General features: G+C 38.0%; 1 protein-coding gene across 2 annotated transcripts in view; it reads left to right on the plus strand.

Moving 5' to 3' along the window:
- LOC114647335 (MOB kinase activator 2-like) overlaps positions 1 to 20,761 on the plus strand; it is a 254,024-nt gene that overhangs the window by 108,125 nt on the left and 125,138 nt on the right. The window contains exon 1 of one of the 2 annotated variants that reach the window (XM_028796027.2): positions 8,715 to 9,215. The exons of the other annotated variant lie outside the window; for it this stretch is intronic. Within the exon in view, the coding sequence (XP_028651860.1) occupies positions 9,178 to 9,215 (38 nt within the window). The 5' untranslated portion in view covers positions 8,715 to 9,177. Of the gene's footprint in view, positions 1 to 8,714; positions 9,216 to 20,761 lie in introns of those variants that run through there. 2 annotated transcript variants of the gene reach the window in all.

The following is a 20,761-nucleotide window of genomic DNA, read 5'->3' on the forward strand; positions in this document are numbered from 1 at the left end:
TCATGTTAACACTGTGTGTTGACATGCCAGTCACACAATTACCTCATACCCATACTCACTCGTGTTGGGCCAACGTGTTCGGTTTCGCCTTAGTAAATTCAATTCATCTCACTTAAATGATGGTAATGAAAATGAGCTACTTTCCTGTTTATAGGCAGGGCCCTTCTGAACACAGCATTCAAAAAGTTACTCATTGGCTGGCTTACATGTGTGTTGGTGTTTATTAGCTCTTTCTTCCTGTTCAAGCTTGAAGAAAAAAATCTTTTAAAATTATTAAAAAGATAGAAGCCTTTTTAATGCCAAGTCTATACAGCACTTGTACTCACTGTACTGAACTTTCACTGGCTATGTCTAATTTTGATCTCAACAAGCATTGACCTTAGCATTTGACTATATTTGTGGACTTTTCACAGGTTCACTGTCATTATTATTATTAGCATAGAAATAATGATTTTGTGCTTCATTGGGAAAGAGCAGGTTGTATTCAGTGTAAGAGACACTCATAAAAGGGAATGAAATCCTCACATTATTCTGGTAATGTTTCTATAGCTTACTTTGTCACCCTCTGTAGTTCTCTGTGACCCTCTATCCCTAAATAGTTTTACAGCTGCTTCTCACTGGAAGCATTTTTCCTAGATCTCTACACAAAGCTGCTTCAATACTACTCTTCATTCAGGCGGACATTTCACTCCCTTTCTATTGTATTTTAGATTTGGTATTCTTGCATTTTGCTCTTTTAGAACAGACCATTGTGTGCCAAACCCGGACCATAGACCAACATAACTGTAAATCAACATGTACTGACAGTTGACAATCAAAGTGTATTGTTGAGCAGGGGTGTCAAACTCAGATCCTGCAGAGCTATGGTGTTGCAGGATTACATACCAGCCACTCCCAAATACTGCTGCTATTTTAACAGTTGTCTTTTTTTCTTAATTTTAATTGACTTGTTTTTTAAGATTCAGAACTCTTAATTGCTTCTTTTTCCTTAACCTGCAATCAAAAAATAAAGTGATGCAAAGTGTGCTAACAGATAACCAGCTAGCTGACTTGGTTCAATTTGCACCATCATTAAATATATCTGTTTTAATAAAATATTTGAAAAGAAAAGAGTGAATGTGTAAGAAGTAATGATCTGGTCCAGAAAACATTTTGATTGTGCTCTTAAAGAAAAGGTTAACTGCATTGGAAATGTCTACTGTGGCATAAAAAGAGCACTAAGAGGCTATAGAATTAAACAATGTTTCCTTAACCAGCAAGAATCGGCACCAAATGAAATTGGTCACAGTGAAGATAATGGGCTTCCAGGAACTGAGATTGACACCCCAAAAAATGACTTAATAAAAATTAAAGGAAAAGAATTAGCAGCAGTATTTGATTAAGAATTAAGCAAATGACTGGAATGAAAACCTGCAGCTACCTCAGCAGTCTCGCATCTAGCTTGACATCCCTACTTGTGAAGTATTCTGACCACGCGTGCTCTCTGCCCCTATTTTTTTTTATCTTTTTGTGTCTTAATGTTGGCTTTGGTAGAATTCCTTATGATTGTGGTTTTTTGTGAAAACTCTACTGCTTCTAGCTTTGTAATCCCCTTGCTTTATCAAAGACCTTGTGCTTGTAATAAAACAAGGAAACAAGGAATGATTCATAATCATGTCATCTAGTTTGCTCCATCAGCAACCATTTAATGGCATCTTAAGTGTTTCTTGCCTTGACATGTTTGTGCTTTGTAATGTGCCCAGTGATGGCACTTACTGTGGAAGGTGCTACATAAAATAAGTTTTGACTGATTGATTACAAGAACAGGGTGGCATTAAAAATGCTCAATCTCCTCTTTCAGAATTGTTCTGTGTGTTGTAAAGCATTTTGTGACCACACAAGGTACTCACTAGCCACTTGCATGTCAACAGTTCAAAACACTGATGTGGTATTCATGACAATTTGGAAAAAACATTTGAGCAATGTGTGTTTGTAAAGTAACAGTACTGTAGTATTAATGTACTTGAATTTTCATTGTTCGTCCATTAAATTACCACAATTAGTCCAATAAAGGGTTGAAGGGTGCAGCCTTAGTACAAGGCAACAAACAACCTGGTAGTTCAGTTCATTTCAAATCTTGTTTAGGTTACAGTCAGTTTCATGGCAATGGTGTGCACAGAACAGTAAAGATTCTTACTTGCGATTCCACAGAATATTGACAGTAGAATAAAACAAAAAAATGTTAAATAAATACAACTGTAGACTGATACAAGAAACATGGATTGTGTGTACTCAGTTAGTTAATAATAATAATAATAATTCATTACATTTATATAGCGCTTTTCTCAGTACTCAAAACGCTATCCACACAGGGAGTAACCGGGAAGAGAACCCACAATCTTCCACAGTCTCCTTGCTGCAAAGCAGCAGCACTACCATCTTTACAAGAGTCTATTGAACAGCCATATATGATGTGTGGGAAAAACTATCCCTGAATCTAGTGATGTGAGTGCTGATGGTCCTTAACAGTGAAAACGATGACTGTACTGGATGACTTAAATGTTTAGTAATATGGATATCCTTTTTAAAGAAGCATTTGTTATATTTGTCCTGGGTAGAAGGCAGCTGTGTACAAGGAATATTATTAGTAGACTTCATCAACCTCTGTAGTTCCCTGTGACCCTAGACTGAGCAGGTGCCTTTATGCAGTCAATAAGAATGGATTTCACTGTGCACCTGTAGAAACTGGTGAGCATTGATAGAGATATCAGACTGTGATAAGTAGTCCATGGTGTAGAGCAGGTTAAAAATAAATAATCATATGTGGGGCTCCAATCAAGTGCAGGTGTGTGCAAGCCCGATTTGCTCCATGGTTGATTGGGGTGCTTGGCGTATCACGCTGCATACACGTGCGGAGGTGGGTGGACTGCTTTGGCTACCTCAATTGTGCCTCAGAAGTAGTGGTGTGATGTACCTGCACCCAGTTAGACAGGAGAATTAAAAAGGAGCCTGCTCAGATTGAGAGGGGAAGAAAATAGACCGGCCATAGGGAGAAAATAGACAGACAAAGAACATACAGAACAATAGCATAGAAACGAGACGGAAAGAACAGGAAAGCAATGGAATGGAAAAGTTAATGGAAGAAAGATTGTGAGACAGGATCAAAGAGAGCCCATGCAAAATGGAATGAAGACAGGTGGCCAGGCGTGAGCGACTGCCAGGGTGTAGGAGTGACCTGATATACGGTGTCTCACGCAGACAATGAAGGACTGGCAGCAGGAGACCTGAGTTGCTCGGCTCAGCACAGCACAGTGCCCCATGGATGCTGAGAGCCAGGGATTGATTGACTGCATCAGTTGGGAGGACGTCTCCTCTGGCGGCAGGAGCCCACTCTGGGTAAGCGGAGGAGACAAAGATTTTAGATGGATGCATTGGGACTTGTCAGTTTTAAAGAACTGCCTTGGATTTTAACTTAGTTTTTAATGGAGTATTTATTATGGATTTTTAACCTCCACATTGCCATGGTTTTTATGGATTATTTGTTTAATGGATATTTATTGAACCTTTCGACGCACTACGCTTTTGAACACTTTGTTTTTGATTGATTTTAAATAAAAGCATTTGTTCACCTTTATACCTTCCCTTTGCTGCATGTGTGTGTCCTCATTTGCCTGGCTCATCTCTGTACATAACTAACTATTGATGATTCAAATTCAAGAGGCTCCCAAACGCAACAGGGAGCATGGAGCTAAGCCAGACTGTCACCCAGACTTCAAGCACTTACACAGATTTACAACTAATGCAAAAACAGTATTGAACCTTGTAGCATTTTTATAAATTAACTCATAAGTCAATGTACAAAAACAGTGAAAGAGAAATAAATATAACTGGTTAAATATAACAAAATTACATCAATTTAAAGTTCTTTTAACAGAAAATTTAAGAGTTGAGAATTGGCTTTTTCATGATGGAGGGGCAGAAAGCAGCAACTCTAATTTAGAGCATGACTGGAGAAAATAAACTTTTGGAAGGCTTGACACTAGTTGATCACAGGGCACTATGATATTGATAGGACCAGTTTAAAAGCATTAATCAATCTATCAGGCACATCTTTCAGATCAAGTCAAGTCAAGTTGGGGAGCATGCACTGGTACAGTGCGTTGCCGCACCCACTACATGATGAAACAACTTGGGATCCCGGTTGGCAACCCCCCAGGCAGACACGCAGTCCAGTCCCACCCTACGGAAATGACCCTCTATCTGCCGCAGCCAGGTGTTATGTGGGCGACCCCTTGGCCTAGTCCAGCCACTCGGATCCCCAACAATGAGGATCTTACGAGCTGGATCACCCTCAGGAAATGCGCCACATGGCCATAGTGCTGTAGCTGACACTCTCTCACAATGCAGGTAATGTGCCTCAATAGGGACTCCATGAGCAACCGCTCATTCGACACAAAGTCAAACCAATGGTACCCAAGGATTTTCCGGAGAGACACAGTACCAAAGGAGTCCAGTCTTCGTCTCAGGTCACTGGTTAGCGCCCATGTCTCGCAACCATATAGCAAGACAGAAAGCACCAGGACTCTAAAGACTTGGACCTTCGTCCTTTTGCATAGATATTGGGAGCGCCACACACCCCTTTCCAGCGACCTCATGACCCCCCCCATACTCTCCCAATCTGTCTACTGACTTCATAGGAAGAGTCACCAGAGACATGAATGTCTTGTCTTGACTTGACTTGAAGTTCAAGTGAATGCAAACTCTAGACAAACACAATTGGAGCTGGAATTTAAAATCCTGTGTATGTGAAGTCGAAAGTTGGCTACACTGAACATTGTGAAACCATGACTCTGATGTTTATGTGTTTTGTGCTATAATTAATCAAGTACTCTTTGTAAAAGAAATGCAATTGACCAACAAGAACCCCCTACTTTATTATGTTTCATTGTTATGGATGATAATACCAAATTGTAAAAAAAAATTTAAAAATCACTGACATCACTTCACTGCTTTTCAGTGCTATGCCAGCAGCCAGAATTATAAGGAGTGTTAAACTAGAAATCACTTGCCATTTAAAAGACAAATCGTGAGTCCCCAGAATCTAAAATGCAGCTGGAATTTTGTGTAAGTCACACTGACCTGTTTGGGTACAGTTCTGGCAGGCGCCTACACAAGTGCCGCTTTGAAAATGGCTTTGCTCAAAATGAGATTGCAGAAGCCCAGATGAAACAATTGTCCTGAGTTAGACATCTACTTGCTATCTATGTTTATTGTGCCACGTCAATAGCCTTGCTTGGACTGCTCTGTTACTTTAAGTGATAAGATTTAAACGTGGGTTTTTTTTAAATATCTATGATCTACTTTTAGAATTTCTTTTGTTATTAAATTTTCAACAGGCACTCACGCCTGGAGATTTACAGCAAGGATCAAACAAAAATTAAGTTGGGGTCATGTTAGGATAAAGTACAAATAACTGATGAGGGTTTTCTTGCTGCCAATTCAGTAGAGGCAAATAATTAGAAAAGCCAAGCAATGAGAAGCAGTTGCTGGTCCTCAGGGCAGAGTTACCAGCTATTACAGCTTTACACTGTCACTATCCCAACTACATTTTCAGGACCGCCCTCTGCTTCTGGCCACTTAGGCGTAATCATTCTAAATTTTGCCACATTTCAATTTATAGCTGGACTGGGTGGGGTTTGTGGGTAATATTGCTGTCTGTCGAGCAATCATGTCGTCATGGAGCGGAAAATTGTCAGGCAGACACCAGATAATAAAGCAGTTTTCTATGATGTATACCCAAAAAAAAAAGCTGCAACAGACTGGTGGTGATCTCAGGCCTGCATTTTTGGTCAACCAGTTTCAGGAGGATTTCATATTTTTTCCTCCACCTTTCTTGTTAAAAAAAAAAAAAGGTCTATTTGAAAGGGGACGTGTTTCTTCTCCAAAAAAGGGTACAACTCACACGGGAATACAGAAACCAGTAAGAACAATATGATTCTTTCTCATTAAAGTATCATCTTTTACATTACAGTCATAATGTGGTCATGTTTTTTACTAAAAGACCTCTCCTTGGTCTATCTATCAGCTAACTAGCAGAAGCCTGACGGACAATTACTGTAAAAGTTGCCCTTGTATCTCATTGGAAATCTTATGTTACCTTTTTTTCTGTCTGGAACTCACAGCAGCAAGGATCAACTGAGCATCTGTTCCCTACATTGATAATTAGTCAGACTATATACATTTAGGTCTGTGCAGGTGCCCCTTTGTCTTCACTGAAGTCCTGACCTGTAGCTTTTTATCTCTTTGATTGTGTTGCTATAGTGATGCTTCTAAAGCCAGTGATAGTCTTTGGGTATGTCAGACTTGCTGACTGCTGTTGACAATCTCATCATTAAACCACTCCAGTTTAAAAGGCTGAAAACTGCTGGCTTTGTCACATTTACAGATTGTTTGCTGACCTTCCACTACAGTCTTGCTTGAACTTTTTTTTTGACAGCCAATAATATGCTGCCTTATGGAGCCAGCACTGTATGAAGGGTTAACAGCTACGGTGAGTTCAACTGCCACTTGTTCCCAAATTCAGATGTATTAAGTAGAACATGAGACATCAGACAGCCCGTCTTCTGTTTGTGAGGTCTAAAACAGTCACTTTCCTTATTCCTCGTTGCTGCTTTATATCCATTAAACTAACAAATGAGCATTCATGGGTAGTCAGCTCTCATACATGCAGAGCCAATTCTTCGACTAAAGACAAAATCAGAGCCATAGACTAGCTGGACCGAGTCACATTACGCAAATAAATTTACAGGTGTAACCACTGCATACCTCCAACTCGCTAAGATTATGTAAATGAAAGCTATGACTGAAAATCACTTGAAAAGTCATATAATGTTGTATAACTTTAACTGACCAGTTCACTCATTTTGTTTTCAGTCCACTTATGCTCGTTTATTGCCATTTAGAATATTAAGCTCTGCAGGACTATTTTGAGGTTATGGAAAGGGCTGGGGAGGTGTGTGCTGGGCATTAGGACTCTTTATGTCGAAAAACTTTTCTTTCTCAAAGATTATGCCATTTTTATGCCTTTTAATAAAGATTTGATTAAAAAATGACATGCATAAATCTTAAATTATCAGTATTAGGCTGATCTACCTGTAACATGGAGTTGCTTGAAATGTTCGGCACCTTCATGTTTCCTACATCTTTGATATAAAATTTAATTAGATGTTTGTTTCCCAGTGATACAGTATGTAAACAGGATTTGGTTTAGCAAAAATATCACTGCTATATTTCACTTGCACTGAGCTCCCTTATTTTGTAAGATTGTAAGATGATAGGTGGGTTTCTAGAGCTGTCTATTGTTTAGTGTTTAGATATTAAATTAGGAATCTTCAAAGATAAAGCTATTTAATTAGCAGTTAAATGAGTTTGGTAGTTAGTAACCAACTGGGCCACTGACTTTTTGAATGCGGACATTAGAGAGTTGGTGACCGCCAGCAAGTGAGCCTCTTTGTGAGTCATACTCAAATACACCTAGTGAGGATTAATAATAATAATTCTTTGCATTTATATAGTGCTTTTCTCACTACTCAAAGCTCTCAGTAATTGCAGGTTAAGGGCCCAACAGAGCAGAGTCCCTTTTGGCATTTACAGGATTCGAACCGGCAACCTTCTGATTGTCAGTGCAGATCCCTAGCCTCATCAGATTATTCCAGATTTAGCACAATTTCATTGGGTAAATTATTCATATATTTGAAGTGGAAATCCCAATAAATTTAAATTATAATCCCTCAAAGGTACTGGGACAGCTTGGGTATTAAATAACCAAATGAGTGTGATGGGCTGGTTGTCTCTTTGTTGTCAAAGGTATACTTTTTGTCAGGGAGTTAGCCAGTTAGCTTTTGAGTGCCAGCGTGTTCGATTGTGTGAGCACAAGAGTAAGCCAGCATTTGCATGAAGCAATTAGTAAATCATGAGCTATTGAGCCAGCTTGTTTGTGCTTGAGAAAGCATTTCATGAGTACCTGAAAATGTATGTGACTGAGGCTTTGCCCAAGTAAGTGCATGAGTGAACTAGAGAATTAGAAAGGGAGTACTATAGTGAGTTAAAGGGTTAGCGCAATGGCCCATCCACAGTGTGCTTTATTGTAATCCTATGCACTGATTATAAGGATTATTCTAGTTTGCAGACAGCTTTTGCAGGAGGGAACAGAGAGTAAAGTGTTAAAAGAAAACGCCCCTGGTCTATTTTTAGGTTAGGACTTTTTGAAGGGATGCGGGCTGCAGCTCCGATGCCCAGTTGAGCTTGGCGCCGATCATCTGTGTACTCCGAAGGGAAAAAAAATAGCCTGAAACCCAAGACGCCGAGATTAATAATAGGTATGCTTATTTTTCTAAGTGAGGTGGTGGGAGAGAACCCTGCCAGGCAACAGCACTTCCTTACTTTAATTAAAAACTTAAGAACTTGAGTATTAAAAAAGAGCCACTCTGACACTCTCCAACTACACAGTTGTGACCCCCCGACCATGCGTGTGGGATGTTCAATTGCACAGGAAAGAAAGCAGACAGCCGGGTGTTGTGATTTCTACAGTAGGCTGGGCACGGTGCCCGGGACAGCGTGCAACAAATACAACGGCAGAGGAGAAAGGGGCACACTACATTCCACTAGGGGGCGGCAGTGGAAGAGAGAGAGAGAGAGAGAGAGCGAGAGAATCCGCTTTTTTACGCGTTACACATGTCCCCCAAATGAGAACAAGTCCTATTTATGACTCCTCAAGCGCCCTTCAGTCATCGCATTCTTATTCCAGTTGGAAGAATTGGCAGCTTTTTGCGTACGACAAACAGGGAAAGAACATCAAAAGCACTACAAATATCAAGCGGTCCTTAAATTTGAACCGCGAGCTCCTGCTTTCACAGGTGTTGCAGAGTCCCAAATCTTTAGAGAGGGTTTGTTTTGACACCTCGGGGAGAGGGGAGACGCGCGCAGGGGCATCCGGAGCTGATTGCCTCCCCCCGCGACTTAATTAGCATCCCGACCGCCAGCTGCATAGCCGCCGCCGCCGCCGCCGCTGCTGCTGCTACGCGCCGAGCTGGAAAGTATAGACTGGAGGAGTCTCCGAGCGCTCAAATAAAAAGCCACGCGGTGGAACAAGCAAGCCCTTCCATTCTGGATTACTTCGTTCGCTTCCTGTCCGTCGGGATGAGGCTAAAGAGGAACGGCTCGTACACGCTGCACAGGTAAGAGTCGATTGCGCGGTTCCCTCCGAATGGTCATTGTTTACTTTCCGATAACTGCCGTTATGCGTGACCACGGCCACAGTTTCAGACCGGGCGCCGTCAGGGACGTCAGCCACATCGTACACCCAGATGGTGCCTCTACATCGGGAAGCGTAGGCGCAGACAAGATATAGATGGGGCAGATGTGCCCTTTATTAACCGCGCGGTTATTCTTTTGCGTACATGCTGCTAGATTGTTTGGCAACTATTTATGAGTGAGGAGGGTGTGTCCTCTGACGTCCCGGCCAGGTTTGAATTAGTCGCAAAGTCGCCGCACCTTGCGAAACATAGTGGACAAGCTCCCGAAAAAAAAAAGTTGCAACCTGGGGGGGTGGGATTATTGGCTTTGGTGTGCACTTTTACGAGAAGCGAAGCGTTAGTCTGGCGCTGAACCCGTACGTTAAGGGACTGCCGGCAGCGATCAATACGGAGACGTTTCTCAGTAACCTCAGTTGTTACAATGGTCATCCGTCAAGTTGTGTTTTCATGTATTTATACCTTTCTACTTTCAACAATATAAAATAATTTCCTAATTTGATTGTTATTAAAATGAGGAAGTTACTGATTTAAAAAGGTCCATGATTCCTGAAAGGCAGAGTGTAGCCTTGCAGTAGTAAAAGCAAAGAAGGAACCAGAATACACACGACTGCTTGATGCACATGATAATTGTGTGAAATTAATTGCAAGGCACGTGTTGCAGTGTATTGAGCCTCGTCAAACGACTTACGTTTAGTGGGATCTCCTTTTCCAGTACAGGGTTTCAGGAACCAAGCAGGAATCTGCCCTTGATGTAATGTTGGTACATACTGTAGCAGGGCAAGCTCAACACTGTTTTATATTTAGATATCAAACCTTAATCATCCGTCTGTGATGAATTATGAAACGCACTAGAAGTTTTTAAAAAAAAAAAACTGAATTTCACACAGCTGAGAACTGAATAGGTGGTCCATGATTACAATATTTGCTCCGCTGAGATGCATAGTAAATTTCCATTTTCTTTACTTGAATTGTATTCAAACAGGAGAGGGAAGGAAGTAATTTTCCCATTTTTTCCCAATATACTAATGTATAAAGTTCCCCTTGCCATTCCCATTTCATCAGAATTGTAACTTGCATCTAGTGAAAAGTCAAGCAAAATGACACCTTTTATTGGCTAACTACAAAGATTACAATATGCAAGCTTTCGAGGCATCTCAGGCCCCTTCTTCAGGCAAGATGTAATCTTGGGACCTGAGATGCCTCGAAAGCTTGCATATTGTAATCTTTTTAGTTAGCCAATAAAAGGTGTCATTTTGCTTGACTTTTCACTACATTCATAATGGCTAACATGGTACAACACCCTAGTACAACTTACAGGTAAAAACAGTTATTTTTATTTATTTTTAATTCTAAAGGCAGTAAAAGTAAAGTGTTGCTGTTCTTTACTTTCAAGACAACTTTGTCCAAGGAAATTTAACAAATCCAATCCACATAATGTGAATGACTAGATATGTACAGTTATAAAACAAAAAAAAAAACAAATACATTTTATTTATATACTTTTTCATGCTCAAATTGCTTCAGAGGAATTCAAAATGAACAAAAGGGAATATTCAATGTTGGATAGAAAATATCTGCAATAACACTAAAGATAAATGCAGGAAACACAAAACTTTGAATTAGAATAAGAGAAAATAAACCAGAATAAAAATACAAAGAATACAAACTACTACAAGAAAACCCTGGACTGATAACATAATGTGTGGTACAAACAAAATACTCCCGAGCACCTGGAGAGAGAGGATAAACTGAGAGAAGAATCATATTGTCAGGGTCTGTTAAATGTCTTCCTAAACAAATTAGTTTTAAGTCGTTTTTTTAAAAGAATGACTTGAGTCAGTTGATCTCATTATTTTAGGGAGGCCATTCCAAAATCTTTGGCGCTTTAGAGCTGAAGGCCCTGCCACCCATAGAGCTTAAGTTAGTTTGGGGCAAATGGAGATTCTTAGAGTCAGTGAACAGGAACGTAGTGATGAAGGAAGTAGCCTGGTGCATGGTATTTAATGTTTTATAGGTTATTAATAGAATTTTATGTTCATACCTATAAGTTGCAGGGAGGTAGTAATAGTGAAGCAGGATGGGTATTATGCCTGCTGTTATGGCTCTGTGTAAGGACTCTTGCAGCAGAATTTTTAACCCACTGGAGCTGTGATGAATAAGGGGCACCTGCTAGTGGGGAGTTACAGTGTTTGATGCAGGATACAATAAGAGCATGGACAAGTTTCTCAGGATTGGAAAAGGAAAGGAATGAACAAACATGTAATATGTTGTGGAGATGGAAGTAAAAAGTTTCTTAATGTGATTTATGTGGTTAGAATAAGAAAGGGAGAAATCAAAACTGACACCAAGATTCCTTGAATAATAAGAAGGCCTGATGATCACTAAGGGTAAGTGAAAAGGAACTCATTTTCTTAAGCTCAGGTTTAATGCCAATTAACATGACTTTGGTTGTGTTGCATTTAAATCTTAATGAGTTGTGATAGCAAACAATACAGAACAAAATTCAAATTTGAGCAGAACTATAGTAATAGTGTTCGTTCTATCCAAATTGTAATATTTCTCTTCTTATCTGATTATTATGGCAGGAGTATATCTCAGCTAGAAAACCAACACTGTGTTGACAGTTGACACTGATTCATTAAAAGACTTTTAGCCAATGCTGTAACATACCAAGTTAATGACTTGCTGTGGGACAGTGAGTTCCTTTCTGTCTCTTTCTCAATACTTCCCAACTGTCTTGTGCACTTGTTTAGTTAAAGAGGTTGTAATTCGCAAATATAAAAAAAAAAAATGTAAAAAAGAAAAGTCCATAGCTTCCACTATTCCACAAAGATCTTGCACCCAAACCTGTTTTGCTAGGCCTATGTGAGAGTGATAACAATATAACTGTTCTGCTAATAGGTGGGATAAACCCTTTGCAATAAACTCTTATTAAAGAAACCATCCATTGGAAATTGGGAAAAATGTGTCAAGTTATGAATGAAAACAATTGCCTTATTCTGAGGCAAGGTTAATCACATGTCAGTTTTCAGGTATTTACCACTTTATTCTAATTTTGACACTAAAACAGAATTTGGACACACCATTCCAATTAATCCTACAGGCATGCTTATAGTTGCAAGAAATACAGTAAAAAGAACAAAGGATAAAACAAATAGTGGTCTGCTTATCAAGCAAAGCTGATGATGAAAAAAAATTGGGCAAGAAGTGGAAAAAAATTTCTTTGCTCTATCTATGGAAACAAAAACAAGCTGAAAGAGTCACGGAAGGGAAACTGAGATTTCAGCTATCACTAGGCAATTTGCCAATAGATGATGGCAATGGCAAAGTGACAGATCTGGCCACAATTACTCTTGTCCAATTGGTGTGTCCACACCCACTGTGTACACTGTAAAGGGATTTGGTACATTTTGGGATTAACTGCCTCCCTTAAAGAAAGGGACCTCAAGCAACTTGCCTTGAATATCTGGAAATATTCTTTATACCTTTTTTATTTTTCCTTGACCCTAATAATCAGTATATACAGTTATATTCATTGGCACCCATTTTTCCTTTTTCTCTTATTTTGCCTTTGGTAACATCTTGTCTAGTGTGTACATTTTATTGGCCATGCTTTAACAATGTTGCAGAACCTTTGTATTTTTCAGTTGTCCATTGGTCCATTTTCTTAGTTGGTTATCCATTTCATCAGAGGCCGGAGCTCTAAACACAGAAACGGGCCACATCTAGAAACCAGCCATGGTTTGGACACAAAGCCATTTAATTATAAAGTTGTGACTTTCACATCAAGCACAATCAAAAAATGTTTTGGTAATCGATCAATGCTTCAGTTTATCTGATCCATGTAGTTATGTAGTGGATTATAGAGTCACTACTTGTGCTACTTGTCTAAATAATGTAGGCCTCAGTATTAACGTTTGCAGTGCACTATGCAATGCATATGTCTCTGTTATATGCCGTTTGGTATGGGATGTGAAAAAGCAGTGTTAATTTTTGTGATTTGGAATGACAAATGCAATGCATTTTATTACGGAAATTGTATGTGATGTGCCATCTGTTGGAATGGCAGAGACATGGCAACCAGACAGATACAAACACATTCAACCTTTTATTAAGGTGGATTATTGTTGCATGTACAATATGCAGAGAAATTCTTACTTGCATGTGCAGTGAGTATGACCATCTTATCTAAAAATTTTGGACTTTACTTCCAGAAAAATCTCAAAACATACAGATATTTGTTGATCAGAACTGAATGTATACTGAACACCAGGTGAAGGCATTTTACAACATCAGGTTCAGAAAGCTACGCTTTTTATTTATGTGCCTTACTTCTGCCCCTGTAGATCTGATACTATAATAAGAAATAAATTTAATTGTTCCTGTTTGAAAACGGGTGCGATTTATGAGAGGAGCTAGGCACTGTGTTACATATCAGAGCTGGGACAGAACGGAACGAATGGGCCTAGCCTCAGTGTATTGGTGATTTAACAAAACTGTTACTAAAATAAAATGATCAATCTGTATTTTGTAACATTTCAACCCAAATGCATAACATTACCAGTGTGTAATTTTTTATATTTGAAGTCCAATGCAAAAGATTATCAGCTCGTATTTTGTAACACTGCAAGCCAAATGCAACAAAATATCCTTTTAATGTAATGTAAAACATAGTAAAATAACAGGTCCTGTCTTACTTCAGTAATTTTTTACAGAATGCACATTCAAGCGTTTGCAGTTACAAAGTCATTGATGACATCTGCAAAACTCATTTGATGCATAAATTCCATTTGATGCACAGGATTGCAGCCACTGTGAAATAACTGAAATCTGTCTTAGGTGGGAGGCTGCTTTTATCCTGTGGTGGGCATTGGGGCACTAGAAGCAGTGAGCTGATTTGCATAATGGCCAGTGCATTCATTATGCTTTCACATCTTCTGTAGCTCCATGCAGCTGTTGCCGCTGCTGATGCCAGTATTGTTACTAATGGTGCAATTACAGAAAACATTAAATTCTGCTCAGAACCTCCAAGGCCCCCCACAAGACCAACGCCCTGGATAAGTGTTCCCGTTACCCCACACCATTCAGAACTGAACCAGTCGACTGGCTGCTTGAGAAATCATCTAGAGCACAACGTGCAGTATAGTTTTATCTAGTCTTACAAAATGTGCTTCATATGATTACAAACTAAAGATTCATTTTCAAGCTAGCATATAAGGTGAAAGTAATTTACTGAACTGTAGTTAACAGCACATAGACAAAGAGTACAGGTAAAGTGATAATCGGATGAGTTTATCACTGGACTTCCTTAGGGTCTGCCCTTGGAACGATACCCATTATCTTGTGTGGTTTTGGACTCGGCCATTGTCAGTCTTAAAATCATGAAAGGAGGTTAAAAATTTTACCTATGGGTTTTTCATGTTTCTAGAGATTTTGGTACATCCTTATCATGATTCTGCCAAAAGAAAATTGTCTGTCTGGATATCTATATCCTCAATTCCTGATTTTTTTTTTTTAAGCCAGACAGGCTAGGTTAAATCTGTATTGGCCAAGTGGTTTCTCATACTGTACTGTACTGTAGAGTTTGTTAGATTTTTAACTCTTCTGATTACTTCCTAATGTCACTGCTGCATAAATTGTCCAGAATTTCAAGCAAAAATATTGTTTTCATTATTCAGCTTCGTGACTATTATGCGTTAGTCTGGTACAGAAAAAGTATCACCATTGAGGATATTAAAATTCAAAAGATATGGTTAATGTTTAGTATAATAATTCAGAAGCATTTAGACATTTTCGTGGAATTTTGAATTTGATGTCAAATTACAACAGCTAAAAATTGTGCAAAATGTTGCAGTGGATTGCACTGTGCACATGGAATGCTTGCTGGCATGGCAGGGAGACCATGCCATGTCCTAGGCTAAAATACTTAGCATTTCAACACAGAGTGAATACATGGTCCCCATGTATGAGGTTTGTTTATTTAATTCAGGAACTAAAATGCACAGGCTCATAAAAGGTAATTTGCCTCCCCTGAATTTATAAAAGTACAGCTTCTTTGTCACTTGCTCCATTCACTGCCGCCAAGCAAACATAACCCACATCTTTTTCCTGTTCTATCTTCTTATTTGTATCAACTTACCAATGGGCTGAACTGCACATCACTCTGGGCAATACTCTTAAAGGGTGGACTTGTAGCAGGTCTGTACACAAAGAAACAACAATCTCCGATGTCCTTTAATATGCACATATTTGCATTGTTTGTTACAGAACATGTTTTACATTTGCATGCTTTTGATAGTTTTCTACTAATTTTAAGTATGCCGGTCAAACTTTTTTTTTTTTTTATTCTTCTCCAAATCTGTACCACAAGAGGAATTTAATCTGGAACACTGAATGAACTGGTTTATCACTCTTTCCCACTTTAGAGCTTAATCTGAAATTAAATGACTGTTAGGGGTTTAAAACAGCAGTGATGTCAGTACATGGAAAATAAATCAGGGGACTTGACTGGAGTCACAGCATCCATATTTTTCTGTACTATATATTGATAATTGGGCATGTGTGTTTTAACAAATATTTTAATACACATTAAATAATATGAGAAATGGGAACAATATTTCAACAGAAAGGTAACAAAAATGTCACAAGTTTTAGGCTTCAGTTTTTTAACCCAAAAATATACAAGTAATTTCAAAGGCCAATGTAAAAAATGTACATGAAGCGATAAGGCAAAAGTCTGGTCCACAGGGAATTCTTCCAGCTGAAGAAATTGCTTTATCTTGTTTCATGTCATATACTGTAGTTTCTGTATAATTACTTGTATCGGTAATGTGCCTGTTGCTCCACATGTTTCTAGTTCATTTCTAGAAACTGGTAAATTTAATAGTTTTCTTGAAAATATGAGAAATACGTGCTAGGTTAAATGGTAACTCATAACTAGGCTCATGTGAGTGAGTAGGGTGTGTGTGTGTCAGTTGAGCCTTTTAATGGACTGTTCTACTCTGTCCAAAGTTGGTTGCTATCATCTGCCTGGCTCTGCCAGATCTCTTGCAGCTCAGCTCTCATGACTCTGACTTGGACTAAGTGGGTTTTAAAATAAGCAAATGGTTTGTTTGTAAGGATAGCATTGAAATTCCCAGCATCCATATTTGTTTCCTGTACTTTGCCAGTATATCCTTAAATAGGCTTGTTTTTTTTTTTTTTTTCTTAACAGATATTTTAATATGTATTAAATACAATGTTAAATAAAGTTATTTCAACATAAAGGTAGTGAGATACCATGCACTTTAGGCTTTGGCTTTCTAATCTGAAAATATATATTTTTATCTTCACATAATAAAGTGTGAGCTACTCGTGACACTGGAGAGGAAAACCTATTTTTGCATTTTCTAAGTACTTTGTTTAAAATCTTACATGTCCGTTTCTGGTAATAATAATAAAAACTGGATGTGTTAGGTCAATCCATTTATTTTTCAGAACTAAACCAACCCTCCCAAGTACTTGCTCAAAGGAAGCCATACACAATCCTTACGATTCCAGCACAAGGCATGAACCAGCTTTGCATTAGCTGCACCATGTCACTTGTATCAAGTCTCATCAAATAATCTATACTGACATTTTTGGGATTTAACAGGAAACCCACAGTGATATGAGGGAAACACCCAAACTTGCATACTAGTAGCAAGCAGGATCTCTTTTTGGTTTCTTCCTTAAGAAATGTGGCTAGAGACAAGAGAGTCCTCTCTTTGTCTTTTACGTAACCTTGGTAACATTACAGTGCATCTTTCAGCTTGCTTTATATAATTCTCTTTTAAAAACAAAGTAGTATACTAGCAAGTATTTTTAGTTGGGATAAAGTTTTTATTCTCTTTGCGTGCAAGCCGTATGGTTTACAAAAATCTGAAATTAGTTGTTACATATTAATAAATCCCTTAGGAAAAGTTGAACAGGTTAATCGTGTCCATCAAAGGAAATAATAAAAGTGTTCTGAATAGCTTAATTGAACTGTTTATCTGTTTAGTAATATGTGGAGCCAGTCTGCCTCAAAAATTAACACAAGGTACCTTATGGTTTTATTTTGGACTGAAAAAATAAGTAGCTGAATGTACCAGATGTTGGGTGCTTGGGTAAATTTAAATTCTTGTTTTGCCTTTTAACACACGAGTGTCACTGAATTTTTACTTTTAAAATGTTTTATTGTATATGTGTGATTTTAGGTTGCATCTGGAAAAGATTCAAATGTGCAGTTGGGCACTGATTTGCTTGTTTGTGATTACTGTGCATTTGCAACTGTTGCACTGCTTGTACAAATAAGGCTGCAAGTAGAGCTGTTGGAAACTGAAGTTCCAAGGTTACCCAGGATTTGTCACTATACCACTGCTGCTTCACATCTTGGGCCTCTCATATTTGCTTATATTCAAGGTCTACTCACTCTGCTTATATTGGCTTGATTTATTTGGTTTAGTGACTTCTCATTTTGCCTTGTTTTACGCTATTAAATAGTAGTATATAGGAGCCATTTAGATTTATCTCTCAGGTTGTATTTATTCATTGTATTTGTAGTTTGTGGTTTATTAATACAATGTGATATATAGTTTTTTCTTTTATTACTCGGTGTAATTTAAATTTGCAAGTGTCTTCTGTGTAGTATTTGTTTCCTTCTTTCTACAGTGTGAGATTAAGTAGATTGTTATGTGTCACACAAAAGATCTGCATTGAAGATTTGAAAAAGCATCTGTTAGCTTTATAAAAGCCCATTACCGTAGCCACTTTTCTGTTCCTTTTTTTAAAAGACAAAGTTATTTATATTATTTTGAGTTGTGGCCTTGCTGTAGTACAGGCTTTGTTTTGGTGAAATAAACCTGAATAGTTAATTTACAGATGCTAGTTTATGCCCAAAATCAAATTGCAAAACTGACTTCTCTCAAGGTTCACACATTTACTGTTTGTTTCTGAATGTAATTGAGAGAATTCAAAATGCAAGATAATTTGGTGGATTGAAAGGTCAGTTCAAATAGTCCTGATTCACATTGTAATGGGAATACCTTAGTCAACCACTTTCTCGTAAATCATTTCAAAATAAATAATATTTACACAATTAAAGTTAAGGTCAATGAATCAGATCGGTGGTTGTGGATTTCTCTTGCCTGAGGAAGCCAAAAAAGGGTTATGTTTGAAGAGCGGAGACAAGTAAAGAATGATACCTAAAACAGAAAATTTTGGGACAATTTTTAAAATGTGACTCTCCTAAAGTTCATTAAAAAATCTTTGTTATGTCATATACTGTATTTTGAAAAGAAGTAAGAAAAAGGCACAGCATAATGTATCCAATATTTAATAAGAATGATACTCCTCCAATAAGAAAACACTTAAAAGTAACACAAGATAAGAAGGTGAAATAAAAGAATTGAAATGGAAGGTAGATGAGGGCAAAATATTAAGACATCAAATATCTTTTTATTGAGTCGGAATTTAAAACTGAGGTAAATGCATACTGGATTTGATTGGTGGAAAAGGGAATTAGCATTAGTACAAAAGGACTCAATAATAACATTTTTCTTATGACTGCTTTTTAAAAAAATGAATGTAAAATTTGCTGTTGTTGAATTACTGGCTCCAAGTCATGTTATTATTGTAGATTGACACATTGAAGATCTATTTCAGAGTATACCAGTTTTGTGGCAGCTTGTCATTTAAAAAAGATAAAAATCTCTAAAGAGAAAATGTATGCCTATGTCAACACATAATAAAGAAAAACATGAGGAGTTGTAAGAAACAATGAAAACTTAACCTGTCAAATGATGACAATAATGTTCCAGTATAATTGTATTGGCAAAGTAATGTAACATTGTCAGACCCATGTAATCTGTTCCAAGGTGAAGGAGAGCATGAGTCCATTCTGGCTGAATCAAACACCAGTCAGAGACCAACCTGACCCGAATGTCTGCACTCACCTTCATTTTGGAAATGCTAGTTAGCTTACAAGTCTTGTCTTTAGAGTGTGAGGTGTATGTGAGAACATTTCCTAAAATCCATATTGACCAGGACATAATATGGAGACTCATTCTTCCTAGGGTGGGATGTGATCCTATCACTCTTCTAATGTGAAGAAGCATATTTGGCCACTGTGTCATCATGCCAGTCTCCAGTGACAATGCAAAAGGACATGCCATAATATTCTCAAACAAATTGTAACATGAAGTCAGGGTTGATTCATGCCAAGCAGGATGAGTAAATGTTGCACACAAAAAAAGAGGAACATAGATTAGGCCCCAGTAGAAAAATTACCCTAGAAAATGTACTCCCTCAAGAGGGCTCCTTGACTTGTAGAGGTTCATTGCTTCCAGTAGTAACTTTTATAAAGGTTTCACTTAAAACTAAGCAGCACTCTTGAATTTAGGCATATGGCTTATTTAGACTTCTAAAAATATCCACTGACTGTTACACTGTTTTACTAAAACCCACAGTGACCGTATAAAAAATGAAAAATAGCTGTTTTTTGTTTTGGAAACATTTTAGTAAATCCTGTAATAGTGTTCTTGTAATTACATATAGTATATGAGCAAGTGCATCTATTAACCAATCATCATGAAGCTACTTTTAGTGAGGTGTTGTAAGAACACCATGAGCACCGCTCAAAATTTCAGTCTGTGATGAAACAGCAGTTGGTGAAGGCTGCAAAGACATAATTGATGTTAAAATTGAAAGGCAGTGGGCTTGGATTGTCGAAACAGGGGGTTGTAAAGCACAATTCTTTAGTACTTTGTGTTACTTTCAGTGTGTTTTCATGAATTTCTGACTGGCTTTTTGGGGGACCGTTGTTGATTTTCTTCGTGGTCTGCACTATGGGCAATTAAAGGTATAGTAAAGATATAATGCAAGCTCAACACATTAGGTGTGTATTGCATAGCTCCAAATGCAGTTTAACCACAAATAAGTCATTTATTTTATTTTTATTTTATACTACCGCAAGAAGTGAATTTGGTTTTATGTTTTTTCTCTGAATTGTCCCACTAGTAGCTCCCACTTTTCAGGATGTTCTTGTGAAATTTCCCACTTTAAACTCATGTTTCTATTTTCTATGATACTACTTGAATGCAGCTTTTAAAGTTACAGTACAACATAAGTATAAAAAAGTACTATTATGGCATTATATTGATCGAATGCACAGGGCAGCCATTCAAGCTCTACAGTTTACCAATCAGCATTGCCAGAAGTGACAGCCACTACATTCTGCCACAGCATCTATGCCAGAGCAGTGTGTGCAATCCAAATATATGTATTGACACATTCCGTGATAACTCAGTCACTTCTGACTTAGTGTACACAGTCGGCAGAGGACTGAAATGAACTTAGAAGATTGGCTGTATAGATCAGCTGCAGGATGCTTTTCCCTAGGACTGAACGTCTTTCTTGGTACAATGAAATGAATGACATAAAATGGTGAAAAGGTAAGCAGTAAACTGACA

The sequence above is a fragment of the Erpetoichthys calabaricus genome, chromosome 2 (assembly GCF_900747795.2).
Source record: "Erpetoichthys calabaricus chromosome 2, fErpCal1.3, whole genome shotgun sequence".
NCBI lineage: Eukaryota > Metazoa > Chordata > Cladistia > Polypteriformes > Polypteridae > Erpetoichthys > Erpetoichthys calabaricus.